The 21,749-nt window shown below is 42.3% G+C and overlaps 1 protein-coding gene across 8 annotated transcripts; it reads left to right on the forward strand.

The window, feature by feature from the left end:
• Positions 1-647: 647 nt before the first annotated feature.
• ZNF471 (zinc finger protein 471) lies at positions 648-21,506 on the forward strand. 8 transcript variants are annotated; one of them, XM_053210612.1, is made up of 6 exons: positions 648-932; positions 2,274-2,415; positions 2,847-2,937; positions 9,002-9,128; positions 10,884-10,973; positions 14,622-19,152. In XM_053210612.1, the coding sequence occupies exons 3-6, from the start codon at positions 2,905-2,907 to the stop codon at positions 16,634-16,636; spliced, it is 2,265 nt and encodes a 754-aa protein (XP_053066587.1). In that variant the 5' UTR covers positions 648-932; positions 2,274-2,415; positions 2,847-2,904; the 3' UTR covers positions 16,637-19,152. The 8 variants fall into 8 exon arrangements, with proteins under 8 accessions (XP_053066587.1, XP_053066591.1, XP_053066590.1 ...); XM_053210616.1 differs by lacking the exon at positions 648-932 and adding an exon at positions 19,398-21,506 and having other exon boundaries at positions 1,754-2,415; positions 14,622-14,770; XM_053210615.1 differs by lacking the exon at positions 648-932 and having other exon boundaries at positions 1,754-2,415; positions 14,622-14,770; positions 15,041-19,152.
• Positions 21,507-21,749: the final 243 nt, after the last annotated feature.

A 21,749-nucleotide genomic window follows, 5' to 3' on the forward strand; every position in this document is an offset into this window, starting at 1 on the left:
TTATTTTGCTCATTCACTTAAAAGTCAGATCTTAATTAAGAGGCCAGGGAATTTTGCCTGTTTTTTCCCTGCTGTGTCCCCCTGCATGACTTCTCCTATAGTTTTCTTAGTCTCCCCCGACTGCAGGGGCCGCTTCCACTGTCAGGGGCAGTCTGGCTGCAGAGACTGCTTCCGAACAGTAAGAATACTGACTGACACGCCTGCCAGGAGAGACATTTACTAATTTGTCGTCGTCGTCGTCGTCACACTGGTGATAGGACGCAGCCGGAGTTCCCGGACGCTGTTCTTCCCTTAGCACAGGAAGAAAACCACGCCCCCACGAGCCAGGCTCGCGGGCCAAGCCCGGAGCCACCCCGCGCTCACACGGACAAGGCGCCGCATAGCAAACCTGCCCGGAACGCGCCAGGGAGCCGGCTGCCGCGCGGTAAGACAGCACGTGTGACCAGGTAACTAGGGACGCTTCCGGTCTCCAAGCCAGGGGAGGGGAAACGCGCGTGCCGCGCCCCTGCGCACTCTTCCGTCCAACTCCGCCACGGCCCAGACCCCCCCGGGCCACGCCCTCCGAGCACGGAGGCGCTGGAAGGAGGCGTGTACGCTCGGCGCTCTGCTTCCTCCCCGAGTAGAAGGACACGCCCCTCCGCCAAGCCCCGCCCCTCCCCCCGCTGCTCGGGCTCCGCCCCCTCGCTCCGCCAGCCTCGGGAGTTTCGCCGCTTGCGCGCTCGGAGCCCGGTCGTTTGCCACTGAGGCGCTTCGGCTGAGAGCGGTGGTTTCCGGGCGGAGACCGGTGGGCTGTTCCGGCGGGTCAGGAGTCGGAGGCCGGGGGCCAGGCAGGCGGGGCGGGCCGCCCTGACCGCGACGGCGGAGCCTAAGTCCGGACGCCGCTGCGGAGCATCCCCCGTGCCGACTACATTTCCCAGAGGCCCGCGAGGCGGGTGCGCGGAGGCCGAGGCTGCGGGGCGGGGGCGTGTGCGGGACGCAGAGAGGCCGGGGGGCGGGGTGTGCGCGCGCGTGGAGCCAACGGGACCCGCGAGGCCGGCGCGACAGGGGTATGCTGGCGGGTGTGTGAGACAAGTGAGGTGCGAGCGTGTGGAAAGTGACCTCTCGTGCGAGCCTCGAGGAGAGACTGAGTGGGATGAGTGTGAGCTGCCAGAGACGGTGAGAGGTGTGTGTGTGTGTGTGTGAGAGTGTGAGCTGCCCGAGATGGTGCGAGGTGTGTGTGTGAGAGAAAGCATGAGGTGCCAAGAGCATGTGGGTGTGAGTGTGTGAGACTGCAGTATGTGTGTTTGGCCTATGAGGTACGAGTGTGTGTGTGTGTGTCTGAGTGTGAGAGCGGGCATTCCGTATTTAGTGTGTGTGAGATGCGGGGGGAGGGGCGCAGTGACAACTGGAGAGAGCAGGGTGTGTTTGTGTCATGTTAAAAAGAAAGCCCCGGGCCCAAGTTGGCACCACTTAGGCCGAGTCCCCAGATGGGCAGTTAATACCCAACCTAATTGCAGGTTCAGCCTACCCGAAATGGAGTTTTAACTGGCCAGTCAAGAATTTTCTGGATGGTACCAATGAGGAAGTCTGTCGCATGGGCCCTCTCCCTCCCACAAAGGAAGAAGAGGTCATCTGTGTGAGACCCCCGGCCATTCCCCCTACACCTGAAACAGTCCTTTCCCTTTTTTTCTGATAAAGTCCTGCCCCACCTCCTTCCCATTGAAACACCGGTTTTGTACAACTGGTCGGAGCTCCCCTCCACTTGCAGGATGAATGGAGCCAATTAGAAATTTACACTTTACCCAGTTGAATTTTGTTTTTGAACAGTACCTGCATGTGACAGGAACCCAGGAGTCTTTGAAGGAGTCCACTGAGAGAGAGTGTGTGTGTGTGTGTGTGTGTGTGCATGTGCCCACGTGCGCGAGTGAGCCTCGAGTGGGAGAGACCATCATGTTTGTGTGTGAGAAGAAACCTAGTGGTGTGGTTGTGTGTGAGACCAAAGCGAGCAGGGAGGAGACCACGTGAAGCGTCCATTGTCCCCTGAAGGCTTGCAGGGCCTCTCTGGGACCGTGGTGTATGTGACCGCATTTGAGGTGCCTTCCTCGGGATGTGGGTTCTTGGGATTCTGTCCTCTGTGGTCAGGAAGTGGGTGAGATCCCGTGTCCGTGTTGGCGCGTCACCCTGTATGCTCAGAGCTGGCCCCGAGTGACTGACGTGTAGGGGGACACTACTGGGAAGGTGGATAGCACGACCTTCTTGATGTGTGTTGGGATTTGGTATTGTGTGTTGCTCAGGTGACACTCCTAGACCAGAATTCCCTGCTCCCCGTTCAAGAATTCCAGTAAAAAGCAATAGGTGGGGTGACTGACCGGAGAAGGAGACACCCTCAGTTCTGGGTGCCAAAAAGGAGGGCACACGAAGGGACCGAAGGCGGAGGTGAGAGTGAAGCTGGCAGAATGGGACGCTAAAGGGACCACTGTCCCATGGAGGGAGGCAGGCGAAGCCTGTGGGGGTTTGGGCGGAGGGCCTCCGGTGCACTTAGGAGTCAGATTTTCAGACTGTAGACCATGTCAAAGCATGAAGCAGAGATACAACAAGGGAAAGGTCTGCCTCTTACCTATAAAAATAAGGCCAAAAAAATAGGAAGGCAACTTTTAGGAAAAACATTAAATTTAGGGCCTTGAGCGTAAGAGAGACATTTGTAAGTTACGGTCCTCTGTGGCCGCAGGGTGCCTGGAATCTCCGGGTTATTTGGACGGAGGAATCACGGAGAGCAGGGAGGAAGAAGAGGAAGACAATTTTCAGGCTTATGATTCTGAGAGTGCAGAGCAAGCCTCACCTTCTCACTCCCCTTTCTGTCCCTCCAGCCCTGTCCTCTGGGACACTGCCGTTCTCCAAGAGAGAAGCCAGGAAGGGAAGGCAGAGATGACTGTTGAACTAGTGAAAGCCATATCCCAGGTTAGTTACTTCCTTTCTCCTCCGAGGAAGGCAGTCTTATTCTTTAGGATTTAATAATGCCTCTTTTCTTTTGAAAATTCCCTGATTCACAGCGGCCTTGAAGGGCCTGGTTCCCAGTTTTCCCAGAGGGCACTAACTCAGCGTGCCTCTTCAACTCTTCAATCTCCTGTTAATCCATCTTCGAATCTAAGCTTCCATTATTGCATTTTTAGTTTTAGAATGTCTATTTGATTGTTTAATGTAATTCCCCATTTTCTGCCCAAGTTCAACATCTATTGTATTAATTCCTTAGAAATATTAATTCTTTTGCCATACTTCTCAGATAATTCTGTCATTTGGATCTCCTGTGAGTTTCTTTCTGTTTTCATATTTTTTTTTGACGTTTATGTATTTTTGAGACAGAGAGAGACAAAGCATGAACAGGGGAGGGTCAGAGAGAGGGAGACACAGAATCTGAAACAGGCTCCAGGCTCTGAGCTGTCAGCACAGAGCCCGACGTGGGGCTTGAACTCACGGACCGTGAGATCATGACCTGAGCCGAAGTCGGCCGCCTAACTGACTGAGCCACCCAGGCGCCCCTGTTTTCATATTTTTTTCCTCTTGATTTTGTCTCATGTGTGTCATTATTTTGGGTTAAGTGCTAGACTTTGTATATTAAAATATCTTAGAGATAATTTGAAGCTTTGACATCTTCCTCTTGATAGTGTTCACTTTTTGGAAATAGATTTTAAAAGTAAACTTTATTCTTTATAACAGAAAAAATGCGAAGACAGTACTAGGAGCATCCAAACACCACAGTCAGCTTCCCGTTATTAGCATCTTACATTAGTTAGTATGGTACATTTGTTACAGTTAATGAACCAATATTGGTATGTTGTTATTAACTAAACTCATGCTTTGTTCAGATTTTCTGTTTTTATTTAATGTATTTTTTTTCTGTTCCAGGATGCTACCCAGGAGACCACATTACATTAGTAGTTCTATCTTCTAAAGCTGTGATAGTTTCTCATACTTTCCTTCTTTTCATTGACTTTGTCAGTTTTGAGGGGTACTCAGGTATTTTGTAGAATGTCTCTCATATCTGCTGTTTTTTGCATGATTAGACTGTAGTAATATATTTTTTGAAGGAAGATCACAGAGGTAAAGTTCCATTTTCATCATATATCAAAGGTTTACGCCATCAATGTGATGAATTACTGTCCCTGATTACTTGGTAGAGGTAGTGTTTGTCAGGTTTCCACAATGTAAGGTTACTCTTTGTTCCACTTTTTCATACTGTACTCTTCAGAAGGAAGTCACTATGCGCACCCCACAGCTAAGGAGTGGGAAGTTATGGGGGCTCCTGGGAGGCTCAGTCGGTTAAATGTCCGGCTGTTGACTTTGGTTCTTGACTTCGGCTCTTGACTTCGGCTGAGGTCATGATCTTGTGGTCTGTGAGTTTGAGCTCCACATCAGGCTCTGTGCTAACAGCTCAGAGCCTGGAGCCTGCTTCGGATTCTGTGCCTCCCTTTCTGTCTGCCCTACCCCTGCTCATGCTGTGTGTCTCTCTCTCTCTGTCTCTCTCTCTCAAAACTAAATAAACTTAAAAAAAAAAAAAGCAGGAAGTTGTGTTCTCTCTCGAGAGTGGAGCATCTGAGTAAATGATTTGGAACCCTTCTGTATCAGACATTTGTCTGTTCTCCTCTACTTATTTATGCAGTCACTTATTTGTATCAGCGTAGACTCACGCATATTTATTTTGTACCATAGGTTGTAATCCAATACTACTTTATTTTGTTGTTCACATCATTCTAGCTTCGGCATTAGGAGCACTTTTAGCGACTCCTGTGTCCTGGTGACACACCCTGTCGTTGCGGGGTATTTTTTGTGTGCTGAACACTGACTTGGATGCTGCATATCTAGGTTATCCTGTATCCTTCCACACGAGTCCTACAGTGAGCCACTTCTCCGTGGGGGGGGATGGTTCACTTTTGCTTCGGGCACACAGCTCTGCTAAGCACAACTCAGTCTAGGCATGAGCTGAAATGCTGAGAGGCAGGGGCTCAGTCCTTCTGAAAGCTGCATTATTTCTGGCTCACCTTCGATTCTGGGGTGTAGTCCTTCCTTTGGGCTCTCAACCAAAAGCGTGGGATGTTTACCAGAACCTATGCTTGGCAGATTATAGTAACCTGTGAGCAGTCTAGATTAGCATTTATTGTTGTTTCTCCTCACATGTCAGTCTTGAGTCCTTAACTTGTCAGCTGTGAGCATTTTATCAAGCTACTTCTGCTTGGGAAGTCTGAATAAAATCTCACTGGGTATCCTAATATTGGAGATTGTGGAAATAATTTATGGTATAAAGCATGTTTGGGGAAATCTTTGCCTTGTCTTTGGGCATTTATGGTATTTTATAATGTGGAAGGGCAAATCCTCTTCCCATTATTCCTCTTCTCCAGAATTCTCTTGACTGTTATTTATTTTTAAGTTTATTCATTTATTTTGAGGGTGAGGGGGAGAGAATCCCAAGAAGGCTCCGTGCTGTCAGCACAGAACCTGACACAGGGCTCAAGCTCACAAACCGTAAGATCATGACCTAAGCTGAAATCAAGAGTCGCACACTTAAATGACTGAGCCACCAGGTGTGCCTCTTGACTGTTCTTAGAAATTTATTTTTCTAGCAAATATTAGAATCATGCAGTTTTTTTTAAAACTGGTTACTTTAGAGTTATTTAGCAAATACTTAAAAAAAACTTTTTTAATGTTTATTCATTTTTGAGAGACAGAGAGAGACAGAGCCTGAGTGGGGAAGGGGCAGAGAGAGAGGGAGACACAGAATCCGAAGCAGGCTCCAGGCTCTGAGCTGCCAGCACAGAGCCCGACGTGGGGCTCGAACCCACGAACTGGGAGATCATCACCTGAGCCGAAGTTGGACGCTCAACTGACTGAGCCACCCAGGCAGCCCCGCAAATACTTTTGACCTTGTCCATGTGAGATAGTCTTTCAGATTCTGGCAGTGCAGCAAGAAACAACAAAGACTGTGTCCCTGTGGAACCTCCATTCTAGAAGGGGAAAAAGAATTTGTATACATTAAATAGTGAAACGTGCAGGTCTTTATTTGGACGTAGGTTTTTGTTTTTCAGGGGCAGATTAATCTGGGAGTACAATTTCTGGGTCATACGGTAAATTCATAATTGAATTCTTTTTTAAAAAAATTTTTTTTTCAATGTTTATTTATTTTTGGGACAGAGAGAGACAGAGCATGAACGGGGGAAGGGCAGAGAGAGCGAGGGAGACACAGAATCTGAAACAGGCTCCAGGCTCTGAGCTGTCAGCCCAGAGCCCAACGCGGGGCTCGAACTCACGGACCGCGAGATCGTGACCTGGCTGAAGTCGGACGCTTAACTGACTGCGCCACCCAGGCGCCCCCATATTTGAATTCTTAAAACAAATGCTAAACTTTTTCAAAGTGGCTGTGCCACTCTGCAGCCTCAGCAGCAGTGTGTGAGGGCTCCCAGTGTTCTGTGTCCTCTCTAATGTTTGTTGCCTGTTTTAGTAGCTTAATTTTATTACTATCTGTTGGTTACTTGTAGATTTTCAAATAGATAAGGTTTTAAATTCATCTTTTCGTAGTTTTGAAGTGCTCTGAATCCTGACCAGAGAATAGCCTGAAAATTTTGGCGTTTCAAATTTGTGAAGGCTTTTGTTGGCCTAGTATATGGCCAATTTTTCTTTACTGTATATTGGGGTATACCAGAAAGCTAAAAACTGCATTACCCAGGCTTCTTTGCAAATACTGTTCTATATGTGACTTCTATATGCCAGGCAGAGGCTTCCAGTGTGATATATGGAAGGCAGAAACCAGCAACAGGAAGCAGTGGTTAAGTTCAGGGAAATAGGATTTTATAGCCAACATGTTGGCACGTATTGGCAGATATGGCCGGTATTGGCAGGGGATTTGGTTGTTCTGGGGCAGCACTGGCTGAAGTTCCTGCTGGTCTAATCCTAGCATGTTATATGCTTAGCTGTGGGTGACACTGGAGAATGGGATTTTGGAAAAATACCATCTTGGTCTAATTGGGCTTTTCTCCTTCTTTGTAGCAGGCAAACCTCATTCTTTAGTCCTTCTGGAAATCCCATATATTATTGGATACCTTGCAATAAATGTGTTTCTTCTTAAAAAAAAATTACAGGCTCTTCAAATGCTGTAAATTAGAATTTCATTGAATATAAGATAATCAGTAAAAAATTAAGTGCTGGACATATGTATATGTAAAGATATCCATATAAACATTGGGAAAATAATTAACCAGGGGTACCAGGATCACAGCAATCCAATTTATTCTTCTGGGGAATAACCAAAACACCCATTTCCTTTCTAGTGACCAAATTGTACCAAATATTGGAAAAAATGTGACCACTTTTTGCTTGCATTGATAAATTCATGTGAGTGAATTTGATTTTATAGAAACATGTGAAATGATAGGTATCAGCCAAAATGGTAGCCTCAGCTAACTAGAAGGTGCAAACCAGAATTCAGGAAAACCAGTAGCTCACGGTGAATCTTAAATTGTTAATACTGGAGCACCTGGCTGGCTCAGTTGGAAGAGCATGTGACTCTTGATCTCTGGGTCATGAATTCGAGTCCCAGATTGGGTATAGAGATTACTTGAAAATAAAATAACAACAACAACAAAATGTTAATACCTTTATGTGAAAAATATATGGAACATTTTCTCAACTGCGTGTATATCTTCTGAAGTCCCATACATTGAATATCTTTGTATCATACCTTTCTTTAAGTGTTTACTGTCAAAAAGCTAATTAAAATGTTCTGTGCATAGCTCTGTATATAGTCAGTTACCAGTGTCTTTGGTAACTTTGCAAATCAGGCATTGAACATGAAGATTTTTATTTCCTTTCTAAATTGTTTTTTAACGTTTATTCATCTTTGAGAGACAGAGAGAGATAGAGCATGAGCGGGGAAGGGGCAGAGAGAGGGAGACACAGAATCCGAAGCAGGCTCTAGGGTCTGAGCTGTCAAGCACAGAGCCCGATGAGGAGCTTGAACTCATGAACTTAAGATCATGACCTGAGCCAAAGTCGGACACTCAACTGACTGAGCCACCCAGGCGCCCCAAAGATTTTTATTTTCAATGGAGATAAAGTTGAAGATGAAAAATGCCCGTAATATTTTTAAAAATTCCTTAGAGCCTGCTGGTGATTGTAACTGGACGTTAATTTTTTCTCAACGCATTTTACTCTTTAAGAAACGAAAAATTATATTTATCTGATTTCGTTTGGATATTGGCTAAGTATACAGGTTTATTGTACTCAGACTCAGTGTACAAATTGGATGTGTTGTAGTCTTATGTTGGGCGATCTCATATTACTACCCAATTTACTCTGGTATGGCATGTCATGCTAGTTCTTAATGACATAGCATGAGAAAATTGCATTCTGATTATATTCATTATTTTTATTGCATAAGAAAAAATAAAATCAGGCCTTAACTTTCAGTTCAATGCCCCTTCCCTTCTGAAACATTAGGGTCCCGTTGAGTACCATTTGTAAAATATCAACTTAGATATTCCTTTTTTGTTGTTTTTAAAGGTTCAACCACAGATGTAGTCATTCCTTGAGGCTCTTATTTAGTGCCCTATGGCCACTTATCCGTATTTCGCCATGCCGAGAAATGGGTTAGCATCCTTTTATACAGTGCAATTTATCACTTCAGTAACTACTATTTTAGGTTGGAGCTTCATGTTATGATGGTTTAATTTTTCTTTCTCCCCCAAGGGCCATTGCTCACATAAAATAGGAACAATTTAAAACTTCAACTTGTATTTATGCATGAAAATGAGCATCAGTTAATCAAGAATGTATTTGTATCAGGACGCCTGGGTGGTCCAGTCGCTTAAGCATCTGACTCTTGATTTTGGCTCAGGTCACGATCTCGCGGTTGGTGAGATCAAACCCCGCATCAATAGTGCAGAGCCTGCTTGGGGTTCTTTCTCTCTCTGTCTTTGCCCCTCCCCCTCCTTTCAAAATAAATAAACATTAAAAAATTGTCTTTGTGTTATTTCAGGACTTGGTGACATTCAAGGATGTAGCAATAGACTTTTCTCAGGAGGAATGGGAATGGCTGAACCCTGCTCAGAGAAGTTTGTACAAGAATATGATGTTGGAGAACTATCGGAACCTGGTATCACTGGGTAAGAGTATTTTTCCTTCTTCATAATTTAGAATTACATTAGGGACTCTTTACATTTGTATTTATTATGAAAAAAAATTTTTTTAACTGTGTGTAGGTGTCTTGAAATCTAAGAAACAGAGGACATTCAGGGATTAATGAAAATTTCAGATTAAGTCAGTGGATTTGATATGTATCACATAGTCCATGAGTGTGCCCTTTAGTCATTTGGAAACACAGGGCACGATGTGACTTTTCACTGGTCTCCTGTGCTGCCTTATATCTTCTCTCCTACTGTACTGTTGTTATTCCCACTTGAGAGTAATGAGGTTCACCAAGAATGTAGCTAATTATTATAAATTTAGAATATGGATTTTTAAAAACTATGTTTTTATAAACTGGCAATAAGTCAAACTGGTGAGACACAAACTATGAAAGTGGCTTCAGATATTCTTAGGGAAACTTACTTGATTCCTTCCCAGCTCTGGGGCCACCTCATTGTCTAGACTAGCTTTCTCTTTCTCTCTCTCTCTCTCTCTCTCTCTTTTTTTTTTTTTTTAATTTAAGTTTTTAATGCTTATTTACTTTTGAGAGAGAGACAGAGACAAAGCACAAGCGAGGGAGGGGCAGAGAGAGAGAGGGAGACACAGAATCCAAAGCAGGCTCCAGGCTCTGAGCTGTCAGCACAGAGCCCGACGCAGGGCTTGAACTCATGGACCATGAGATCATGACCTGAGCTGAAGTCGGACGCTTAGCCAACTGAGCCACCCAGGCGCCCCTAGACTAGCTTTGTGTTCTCTAAAAGGCCTCCTTAATCATGGCTTGTGGTTCATCAAGCTTCTTGAAACCAAATGTATGTCTTTTAGCAAATTTGAGTAATTGTTGACTTGCTTTCTTCAAATAATTTTTTTCTGTTCTCTTCTGGTATTTGAATTACAAATATGTTAGAACCTTTTATATTATGCCCTAGGTGACTGAAGATCTATTCATTATTTGAAGTCTTTTCTTGTTTGTATGTCAGATTAGATTAGATAATTTATATTGACTTCAAGTTTATTGACTCTTTGTGTGTCTTCTTCAATGTCTTGTTAAGCCAATGTAATGGATTGTTAAATTTCAGATAGCATATTTTTCAATTCTCAACTTTCCACTAGGTACTTTTTTTATAATTTCTGTTTCTCTGCTGAGAAATTCTGAGCATATTTTCCTTTACATTTTTGGGTATAGATAAAACAGTGGTTTTTAAATCCTGGTCTGCTAATTTCAACATCTGTGTTATCACTGCTTAGGTCTTCATTAATTGCTTATTTTTCTGAGTGTGATTCACTGTGTCCTCTTTCTACTTACGTCTAGTAATTATGGATTTTATCTCAAACACTATAAATAACACATTATAGAGACTGTAGGTTCTGTGATATTCTTCTGAAGAGTTTTGTGTTGTTTTTTAAAAGCAGTTAACTTGACTCAGACTCCAAACCCTGTCTCTAGAGGCTCTTTATAGTACATCACTTATTGGGTGTCTGATGATCCTGTGAAAATGCTGGGTAGCATTTCTGCCCCCAGCCCCTTAAAAATTGTTTAACTTTTTATAGAGTTGACTGTTGGCAGTCCCACTAGACTATGCCAGAAGCTTTATGTATTCTGTCTTTAAAATGTGTTTTACTCCTTCATCTAGTCATTTGTGCTGTCTTCTTCCATCAGTATTAAGAAACTGGCTTATAGTTCTGAAATACCCAAACCATGGCCAGTTTTCATGTCTTCTTTTTTCTGTATGCAGGACTTTGCCTCTCTAAGCCATATGTGATCTCCTCATTGGAGCAAGGGGGAGAGCCTTGGGAAATAAAGAATGAGATGACAGAAAGCCCAGGTGAGTGTGGGAGAACCCGGTAGGGGTGTCTTTTCTAGGTAATGGCTCAGCTGTTTTCCAAGGTGGTACTTTTTCCTTTCATCTGCTTCTTAGAAATTCTTCTCAAGCCTTCCAAGCCTGAGGAGAAAACGGAAACTTCACTATGTAGCCTGGGCTCCCCAGACATCTTCTCTTCCACTTGGAGGTATCTCTTCTCTCTAATAAGCTAACTCATTTTGCAGAAATCTCTCCCCAGCTCTTTCGCATCCCCTCCTTCCTTTTGCCATGTGACTTATACAAGCTTCTCTGTTTCTTAAACCTTACTTAACTCCCAAATTAGGTCTGCTTAAAAATCAGAACATATGCTACTCCTTTCAATCTTTCTTTGCCTTCTTGTCGCAAATGGGAAAGACCAGCCCCTACCAGCCCTTGTGTAACCAGCTCCATCCTACTTCTCTGACTTTATCCTCTAACACTTTTTAGCTTTTTCACTGTACATTAGTGCACAGCTTTCTAAATGAGGTGAGGTACCCAGATGTTCTTCAAGTGCATTAAAGGTATGCCAGCATACCGAATCTCTAAGCCTTGAGAGACCAGGTGAGGCAGAGACAGTCTGAGTTCCAAGTTTGCTTGCTTCTGGGTCACAGGCAGTATCGTCCTTTGGCCTCTGTGTGTCTTACAAATGTCACTAAGTGCCTGACAGTACAGTTGAGAAGCACTGCTCTTACCCATTAGCACCTTTTCAGAACTTTCCACGCTCTTTACTGATTCAGACTTTTGGATTTCCTGTTTTCTCTGCCTAGAATGCTCTTCTCTTGGCTCTCTGTCCATGCTTGACTATCAGACCAGAGCTCAAAAACCATCTCATCAGGGGCCTTCCCTAACCACCTTATATAATGAACATTCCCTTATTCCAGCCCAATTACTTTCTACCAAGGTACCGTTTGTTTTCTTTGTAACACTCAGGAGAGCCTGTGATTAACCTGTCTATGGTTTACGCGCCTCTTTTCTGCCTCCCCCTCTGAACTGACAGTTCACAAAGACAAGGGAACGTTCAGATCGTACACGGAAGTTAATACCTTTATGAGATTCTCCCTTCACTTCTTTAACAGTATTTGATCTTCACGTCTTGCGATGACTTGGATCCTAGACTTCCAGGGTCCTCCAAATACCCAAATATTGGAAGAGAGATTAGCCCTGCTTAGACACACTTCATACTTTGGTTGTGTGGGAACCTACTATCAGCTTTAAATAGGGAAATAGAGGAACTTTCTGGATAAGAGGTAATAATTGGCCTTGTGAAGAATAGATGAAGAAGGCGGGGAGGAGGGGGCGGCCTGGGCGTCTGGGTGGCTCAGTAGGTTAAGTGTCCAGCTCTTGATTTTGGATCAAGTCATGATCTCAAGGTTTATGAGACTGAGCCCTGCACCAGGCTGTGTGCTGACAGTGCAGAGTCTGCTTGGGACTCTGTCTCTCGTGCTGTCTCTCTCTCTCTCTTTTTTCTCTCAAAATAAATACATATTTTTTTAAAAAAGAAGAAAGAAGGAAAGGGGATGGAGCCTATAAATTTGGTGGGATATTGAGTCATGGTATAGATTTAAGTATTATTAAGTGAACAAGATACCTCAGCATCTGTGTTGAGAAAGGCCAAAAAGATAAGGGACAGCCATGGCTCCCCATGGGAGGTTGGCGTTGAAGACTGCCTTCCTGAGAAGAATCAGTGATGTCTCCAGTTTTCTGTTTCTCTGTCCACTGTTGCTCCCCTCATTTGTTTATGGAGGAAAAACCATAGATGATTGGTTCATTGAACCTTCAGGTGTCAATTCTAGAATTACCAAAGCCTGAGTATTCCAGATATCAGTAGTGACCTGGGATAGGAAGCTTGTTAATACTATAAAGTCCTTCTTAACTGAGTTAGCAGATTTGATCTCTCCTGTCTCTGAACTCTTATACCAATTTTGCTTTTTACCACATGGGCTCTTGATATTTCATATTGATATTTCATATTTTCTTTTCAAGTTACTTTCTTTATTGGTCTTGCCTTTCTTTCTTTCTTTTTTTAAGTTTATTTTTTTGAGAGAGAGAGACTGAGTGCAAGGAAGGGCAGAAAGACGGAGACAGAATTCGAAGCAGGCTCCAGGCTCTGAGCTGTCAGCACAGAGCCCAATGCACAGTTCAAACTCAGTCAACCACAAAATCATGACCTGAGCTGAAGTCAGATGCTTAACTGACTGAGCCACCCAGGTGTCCCTGGTCTTGTCTTTCTCATCACTTTCTATACTACTCAAGAACAGCTTGTCTTTTATTATGTTCATGTCCCTAATGCTTGACACATAGAAAATTGCTTCAGGGAGCGTTGGATTAGTCAGTCATTTGCTATGGATAAGTTATGAAAGGAAAGCACTTTCTCTTTTGCCCTTTCCTGATATCAACCTTTCCCCTGAAGTTTTCTCTTAGTATCATCTCTTTGATACAAATTTCTTCGTATATTTATTGAGAATTTCTATATGCCTGAGTTTCTGTGACAGATGTTAAGCGGCTTAGTAGCAGTATTTAAAGCATATGTATTCCTTCCCTGAAGCTTATATTCTAGCTTGCAAAGCAAGAAACTTATTTTAAGTGGCAGTAAAAAGAATTAATAATAGTAATACCCAGGGGCGCCTGGGTGGCTGAGTCGGTTAAGCATCTGACTTCAGCCTAAGTCATGATCTCACGATTTATGAGTTCAAACCCCACATTGGGCTCTGTCCTGACAGTTCAGAGCCTGGAGCCTGCTTTGGTTTCGGTGTCTCCCTCTCTCTCTGCCCCTCCCCTGCTCACTCTTTGTCTCTCTCAAAAATGAACAGATGTTAAATAATAGCAATACCCACCTACATGTCATTATAAAACTAGTTTATTCAAAAATACTTATGGTGGGGCACCTGGGTGCCTCAGTTGGTTAAGCATCCAACTCCTTATCTCTGCTCCAGTCTTGATCTCAGGGTCGTGAGTTCAAACCTTGCATTGGGCTCTGCACTGGGCATGAAACCTACTTTAAAAAAAAAAAAAAAAGACTTAACCCCATTAAGATGTGGCCTGAGAAGTGAGAATGAGTAGATGAATGGAAAAATGCCTTAATATGGAGTCTCAAGTTCAGGGCTCTCTGAGAAATGCAGAGTTCACTATTGAACCATGTAGCAATGGTACACACAAACACTATTTTCTGGTTATGAAAAGATTAGGAATTTCCCTAAACCCCAAGGGAAGTCATGAAGCATGAGGTATCTGTGGTCAGTCGCTGGGAATCTATAGAGATTTTTGATCAGCAGTACTTATGTGATGATACCGGTATTTAAACAAAATTAACCCACGTGTATATGCAAGTCAACTAGAAGTGGGGAAGAATACAGGAATGGTATTTAATTTACAGTAAGTCATGTTAATGCAGAATAAAATATTGTCATTGTAGCCTACTTCTCCAGGACTCCATTACCTTCATTTAATTTTCTTAATCACCTTTTCTGTGTTTCCCTGAGCTCTTGAGATCTGCTTGCGTATTTTTCAGTTGATGTTCCTGTGCATAGCACATTTTGTGGGGTTCACTGTTTTGGAATCACCTTGTCCTCATTAAATGTTTCCTTTGTTATATCCCATGAATAAGGAAACACTTGCTTATTTGATATCTTTCAGATTTGGAATCTATGTATGAGACACACGAATTATCTCTGAAGCACTTTGTGTATGATGATGTGTTAATGGAGAGAATTACAGGCTATGGACTGGAGCATTCTACTTTCAGCGAAAACTGGAAATGTGAAGATCTTTTTGAGAGGCAGTTGGTAAGTCAAGAGACATTTATCAGGCAAGAAGTAATCACTCATAACAAAATCCTCACCGAGGAAATAGATCACAAATGTAACAAATCCAACAAATTTGTCCATCTAGACAATGTAGAGGAAAATGTTTATAACCATAAATCAGATAAAAAAAGCTTTTCTCAAAGTTCCATGGTAGTAAAACCCAAGAAAGCATATTCAGGAAAGAAACTTTTTAAATGTAATGAATGTGAGAAAACCTTTACCCACAGCTCCTCCCTTACCGTTCATCAGAGAATTCATACTGGTGAAAAACCATATGAATGTAAAGAATGTGGGAAAGCCTTCAACCAGAGTCAGCACCTTGTTCAACATCATAGGATACATACTGGAGAGAAACTCTTTGAATGTAAAGAGTGTAGGAAAGCCTTCAGCCAAAACGTGCACCTTATTCAGCATCAAAGAATTCACACGGGAGAAAAACCGTATAAATGTACGGAATGTAGAAAAGCCTTCAGCCAACCTGCACACCTTGCTCAACACCAGAGAATTCATACTGGGGAGAAGCCATATGAATGTAAGGAATGTGGGAAAGCCTTCAGTGACGGCTCATCCTTTGCCCGGCATCAGAGATGTCACACCGGCAAAAGACCTTATGAATGTATTGAATGTGAGAAGGCCTTCCGGCAGAACACGTCCCTTATTCGTCACTGGAGGTACTACCACACTGGGGAGAAGCCTTTTGATTGCATTGATTGTGGGAAGGCTTTCAGTGATCACATAGGCCTTATTCAGCATAGGAGAATTCATACTGGAGAGAAGCCCTACAAATGTAAAGTGTGTGGAAAAACCTTCAGTTATGGCTCATCCCTTACCGTCCATCAGAGAATTCACACAGGAGAGAAACCTTATGAATGTGTCATCTGTGGGAAAGCCTTCAGCCATCATGCCTCACTCACACAACACCAAAGAGTGCATTCTGGAGAGAAACCTTATAAATGCAAGGAATGTGGGAAAGCTTTTAGACAGAGTATACACCTTGCTAGTCACTTGAGAATTCATACTGGTGAAAAACCTTATGAATGTAAAGAATGTGGAAAAGCTTTCAGCATTAGTTCACAGCTGGCTACTCATCTGAGAATTCATACTGGAGAGAAACCTTATGAATGTAAGGAATGTGGCAAAGCTTTCAACCAGAGGGCACACCTTGCCCAACATCATAAAATTCACACAGGAGAGAAACCTTATGAGTGTAAGGAATGTGGCAGAGCCTTCAGCCAGACTACCCGCCTTATTCAACATCAGAGAGTTCATACTGGAGAGAAACCCTATATATGTAGTGAATGTGGAAAGGCTTTTAGTGACAGCTCATCCCGTTCTCAGCATCGGAGACTCCATACGGGCCAAAGGCCCTATGAATGTGTTGAATGTGAGAAGGCATTTAGAACAAAATCCTCCCTTATTTGTCATCAAAGATGTCATACTGGGGAGAAACCTTATGAATGTAGTGTATGTGGTAAAGCCTTCAGCCATCGCCAATCTCTTACTGTTCATCAGAGAATCCATTCTGGAGAAAAACCGTATGAATGTCAGGAATGTGGGAAAACCTTCAGCCAGATTGGACACCTTAATCTACACAGAAGAATTCATACTGGAGAGAGGTCTTATGAATGTAAGGAATGTGGGAAGGTCTTCAGACAAAGTGCACACCTTACTCATCATCAGAAAGTTCATGCTGTAGAGTCCTCTCAGCCACGCAGCTCTTCCCCACCCCAGATCTCACCAAGCCCTGTGGATATATCTGCTAGATATTTTTGGAATTCATCCACTTTCAGTTCTCATTGCCCTAGTCCAAAACACAGTCATTTCACGTGGACTATTCCAGTATAAAAACTAGTCTTCCATTCTGTTTTATTCCCTTCAAGTTCATCCTTCACAATATTGCCATGGTGGTCTTTTAAAAATGTAAATGTAATTAAACGACCCTCCTCTTAAAACCCTGGTTATGAAAATGTAAACTATTCGATGCGTATAAAGTGCTTAGCATAGTGCCTGACCCAGAGCAAGTAGTACTTGGTAAATGTTAAGGCGGTGTCATTAAGAGTCTGCTTAAAATTATTTTTAAACAGTGAACTCTGGAAAGCAGTATATCAGTACTAGGAGATTATGATAATTTTGGAACTGAAACTATATCTTAAGGTGGATAATGAGGATTAGCACGTAGTGTTTTTAAAGTTTAATGTCCTAACAGAATAGCATAGTGGATTTCTTGTGCCTCCGAATCTGTATTCTTTGTTGCTGCAGAAATTCAGTGTGATCTGATACATAGAATATGTTTTAGGAAATGTCTAGAGCTCTGGCTAATACTGAAACAAAAGAATTAGAATTCACTGGTAAGAAGTATGACTGTGTTTAATCAAGGCAAAAAATAAAAATTCCTTAATACTGAAAACTTAAACAGTAGAGACCTTGAATAATCTAGCCTATTTTAAGATACCTGGGTTCACAGATTAATTCCAAACTTTCAAGGAATCACTAATTAAACTGTTGTAGAGTATAGAAAAAATATTTAAAATGCAATACTTTGAAGTGTTTGGAATCCTTCTTTCATGAGGCTAGTTCAATTCTGATATCAGCTCCCCCCAAAAATGAAATGATAGATTAACTTACTTATGGTTCTGTATAGAAAAGAAATTATTTTTTTATTTTTGTAAAGAAAAATTTTAATGTTTATTTTTGAGAGAGAGAGAGAAAGAGCAGGGGAGGAGCAGACAGTGAGGGAGACCCAGAACCCGAAGCAGGCTCCAGGCTCTGAGCTGTCAGCACAGAGCCCTATGTGGGGCTTGAACTCACAAGCTGTGAGATCATGACCTGAGCCATGAAGTTAGATGCTTCACTGACTGTGCCACCCAGGCACCCCTAGAAAGGAAATTATTAATTTCAACTGAAGGAGACTGGAGGTTCTGAATAAATGGAGATCCATATATGTTTCTAGATGGAAGTTTCAATATTGTAAAGATGTCTACATTCACTCAATTCCAGTCATGATTACTAGGATATTTTTTACATTGACAGTTTTGTTCCGAAAATCATGCACAGCGGTAAATAGGCTAGCATTACAGGAAACTTTTGGAAAAGATCATATACCCATGAATTCAGTTTGTTGCAAAAGTAGTATTGTTTTAAGTTTCTGTTTATTTTTAAGTTATCTCTACACCCAGTGTGGGGGACCCCGAGATCAAGAGTCACATGCTCCTCCAAAGGAGTCAGCCAGGTGCCCTGCAAAAGCAGTATTTTTGATACATCGCTGGGGGAGATGGATTATTATAGATGGTGTTTGGCAGTTAGTTATCCAACTGGAAGTAAAGTCAAATTCACATTTTACTCCTTACAGAGAAGTTCACTGAATATGGATTAAAGATGTAATAGGAAACACAATATTAAGATTTTAGAAGGGACTATAGAGTATTCGTAACCCTTTGAGTTCAGGGAGACTTGGTAAGGTGGATACAGAGTCCAGAAGTCATGAAAAGAGGGTGACAGAAAGGAGCACATAAAAGACTTAGAGCTTTTCCATGGTACAAGACACTATGCTAAGTTAAAAGGAACATGACGGGTTGGGAGATCTTTAAACATATACATATTATGAAGGCCATAGCCCTTCTAAAAAGAGCTGTTGAGAAGCAGCAAGGATAAGAAACAGTCTGACAAAGCACATCAACAAGCGACTCACAGATGGTGAAAATGAAATCGTCAAATAAAATCGTGGAAGTTCCTAACTGCAACAATGATCACATAAATTGAAATTTCAAAAAGCCCTTGACACCAACATAAACCAGCCCCGATTTTATGAATAATATCCAGTACTGTTGCAGATGTGAAGAATATATTTTTATATATTGGGAAAATAAATTGATTAAAAGCTATCTTCAGAGCTAATTTGTTACCCGTCAGCATTTTAAATGTTGACTAATCCCTGCTGCATTTCTAAATCTAGGAATTTATTTTCTTGAAAAGCACAAGTGCAGAAATACAGATGCATATGCACATTAATTATAGAATTGCAAGAAATTTCGAGCAGCTTAAATGTCCAGCACTAGTAAACTAGTTACCTAATCAGTTAATTTATAGAAAATTCAGTAGGTTATATAGTTACTGAAAAGAATGGGGTAGATTTTCATACAGAAAGACCTCTTATAATTTACTAATTGAGGGTGTGATTTTCATAACTATAATATAATTGCATGATTACAAATACCTAAAATTTATAAAGTTAAAATCATGAAAAAAACATACATATCAGATACTTTTGTCTGCAATACAAATTGAAGCCGCACCCACAGAAATACATGTAGACTTTTCCTCTGATGTCATTAAGTGAGGTTTCGTTTGTGTTGCCATTTGTACCTAGTGTTTGGTTTTTTTTTTTAATTTTTTTTCAACGTTTATTTATTTTTGGGACAGAGAGAGACAGAGCATGAACGGGGGAGGGGCAGAGAGAGAGGGAGACACAGAATCGGAAACAGGCTCCAGGCTCTGAGCCATCAGCCCAGAGCCTGACGCGGGGCTCGAACTCACAGACCGCGAGATTGTGACCTGGCTGAAGTCGGACACTGAACCGACTGCGCCACCCAGGCGCCCCTGTACCTAGTTTTTAATCCAATCAGAAACTCGCTTTGGGACCCAGGACACAGTGGAAAATGAGTCATCCTTTGGCCACAACTTGTGTTCCTGCCTCTCTGATGACTAGAGCAGGACGTGCTTCATGTTCTTTCCACATTGTTTGCCACTAGTAATCTTGCTTTCACTTTAAAATTATATTCAGTTCTTTTGCTGTCAACCAAAGAAACCTAACCAGTACAGAAGTTGGTGTCCTTGAGTGGGTTTCAGGCAAAACATCCTCAGCAAATGTGGGTTATTATGAAAGTTTGGTTATCAGATGAAATGGAGCGAAGGATTAGAAGGCCCCTATTCGTATTTTGTGCTATGCAAGAAGCATGCCTTGACAGCAACAGTAAGACAGCTCGTCAGCTGTGTCTAGGTTATTTTTAGACCAATCAAAAGGACAAAAAGTGCCAGTTGAAGGGGTTTGGATGAGGTTCATGCATAATGGGATTGGAGAAGATAAAGCAAAAGAAATAATGACTTAAAATTTTTGCTTTAAGGCATGGACTAGAACACCAGCCATTTTGCAATAGACTTGAAAGCCTTCCTTGTAGCACTCTGGCTGTGATTGCTAAATATCAAAGAATGAGCTGTAACGCCAAGTGAATTCACAATTTTGTCAGATTTCCTAAGGAAAATGTTTGGCATTCATGAGGGACAGTTGGTATACTGGTTATTAGAATGATGATTTGTGGGAGAATTTGGGGATTTTAAGACTCTTAAGCCCCTAAGAAACCTTAAGGAACCATACCAACTCATTACCCTTTGCCTGAGATCACTGTGGATGAAGCCTGACCTGTTTTCCTTTTAGCTCACCAACACTGTGGCTTCATTGATTTTAAAAAGAAACAAACAAACAAACAAATCTGATTCTAAAGTGGCCTAGAGATATATAGAAGAAAAGAGGTTAGAGAAGGGTTGAAAGACTCCCGAAAGTATCAATGTTTATTATCAGAATCTACAAGATGTTTGCAAAAATGGGTTTTCATAGTACTTGACCTCAGACGTTGGAACAAAATTTTGAACTGGGTTGTATTTATGGGTAGGTACGTCGGGTATTGTATATTTGATGTCCTAATTTGTGCAGTTTAGTGTTTTTCTCTTAATTTTCTGTGTACATAAATGCAAATCTATTAAATCCTGACCAAAACTAAATGATATTTAAAGCCAAGAAATGATCTTGCCTGATAGACAGGAAGGAACTGGAAAATTTGGGATGCTGAATTTGCTTTCTCATGTCTGAGTTTCTCACTTACCTTGTCATTAGGCTCCCTGAGACAGGGCCAAAATGCCTTTGCTTGAATCTGTGCCAGGAGGAAAGCATCACTAGTTCTTTACTCACTGTCCTTAAGATGTCTGGCATCCTGGGAAGGGGGCATGCTCTTAGAAAGGGATTTCTTTTTTTTTTTTTAATGTTTGTTTATTTTTGAGGGGGGCGGTCAGAGAGAGAGAGGGAGACACAGAATCTGAAGCAAGTTCCAGGCTCTAATTTGTCAGCACAGAGCCTGACATGGGGCTTGAACCCACGAACTGCGAGATCATGACCTGAGCTGAAGTCTGATGCTTAACCGACTGAGCCACCCAGGTATCCCGAGGGATTTCTCATCTCTAGCAAGTGGAGTAGCCCAGGGATCCTGAGCCCCAGCAGCAACTCACCAGAGGCAAAGTGGTTGATCCAGTGGTGTGCTTGGACAGGCTCACTCTGGCTTGCAAGAGTTAATTGTTATATGTTTAGACATTTTGTGAACTGGTTGTTAAAAGGTGTATATGTTTGTGTGTTTATATGTGTGGGTGTGTAGAAATATATACATATAAATACACGTTTGTATTAGGTAATATATAACATGTATATATTGTATATGTATGTTTATGGGTTATAGTATAAATTTATACTATAATGGACAGATTATAATAAAAACACAATAGTTTGCAAATAGTTTTGAGCATTTATTTACATATTTTATTTATGACTCACATTTGTAGGGGGGACACACCATATAATAGTTGCTGCTGTGCCTCTCTCTCCAACTCTGCATTCAGTGACAACATGCTGGTAACTTTAACTCAAGTATGATGGGAGTACGTAATAGCATACACTATAAATCAAGGCTTGTCAACTTTTTTTTTTTTTCAACGTTTATTTTTTTGGGGACAGAGAGAGACAGAGCATGTACGGGGGGAGGGGCAGAGAGAGAGGGAGACACAGAATCGGAAACAGGCTCCAGTCTCTGAGCCATCAGCCCAGAGCCTGATGCGGGGCTGGAACTCACGGACCGCGAGATCGTGACCTGGCTGAAGTCAGACGCTTAACCGACTGCGCCACCCAGGCGCCCCAAGG

The sequence above is a fragment of the Acinonyx jubatus genome, chromosome E2 (genome assembly GCF_027475565.1).
Source record: "Acinonyx jubatus isolate Ajub_Pintada_27869175 chromosome E2, VMU_Ajub_asm_v1.0, whole genome shotgun sequence".
Classification (NCBI taxonomy): domain Eukaryota; kingdom Metazoa; phylum Chordata; class Mammalia; order Carnivora; family Felidae; genus Acinonyx; species Acinonyx jubatus.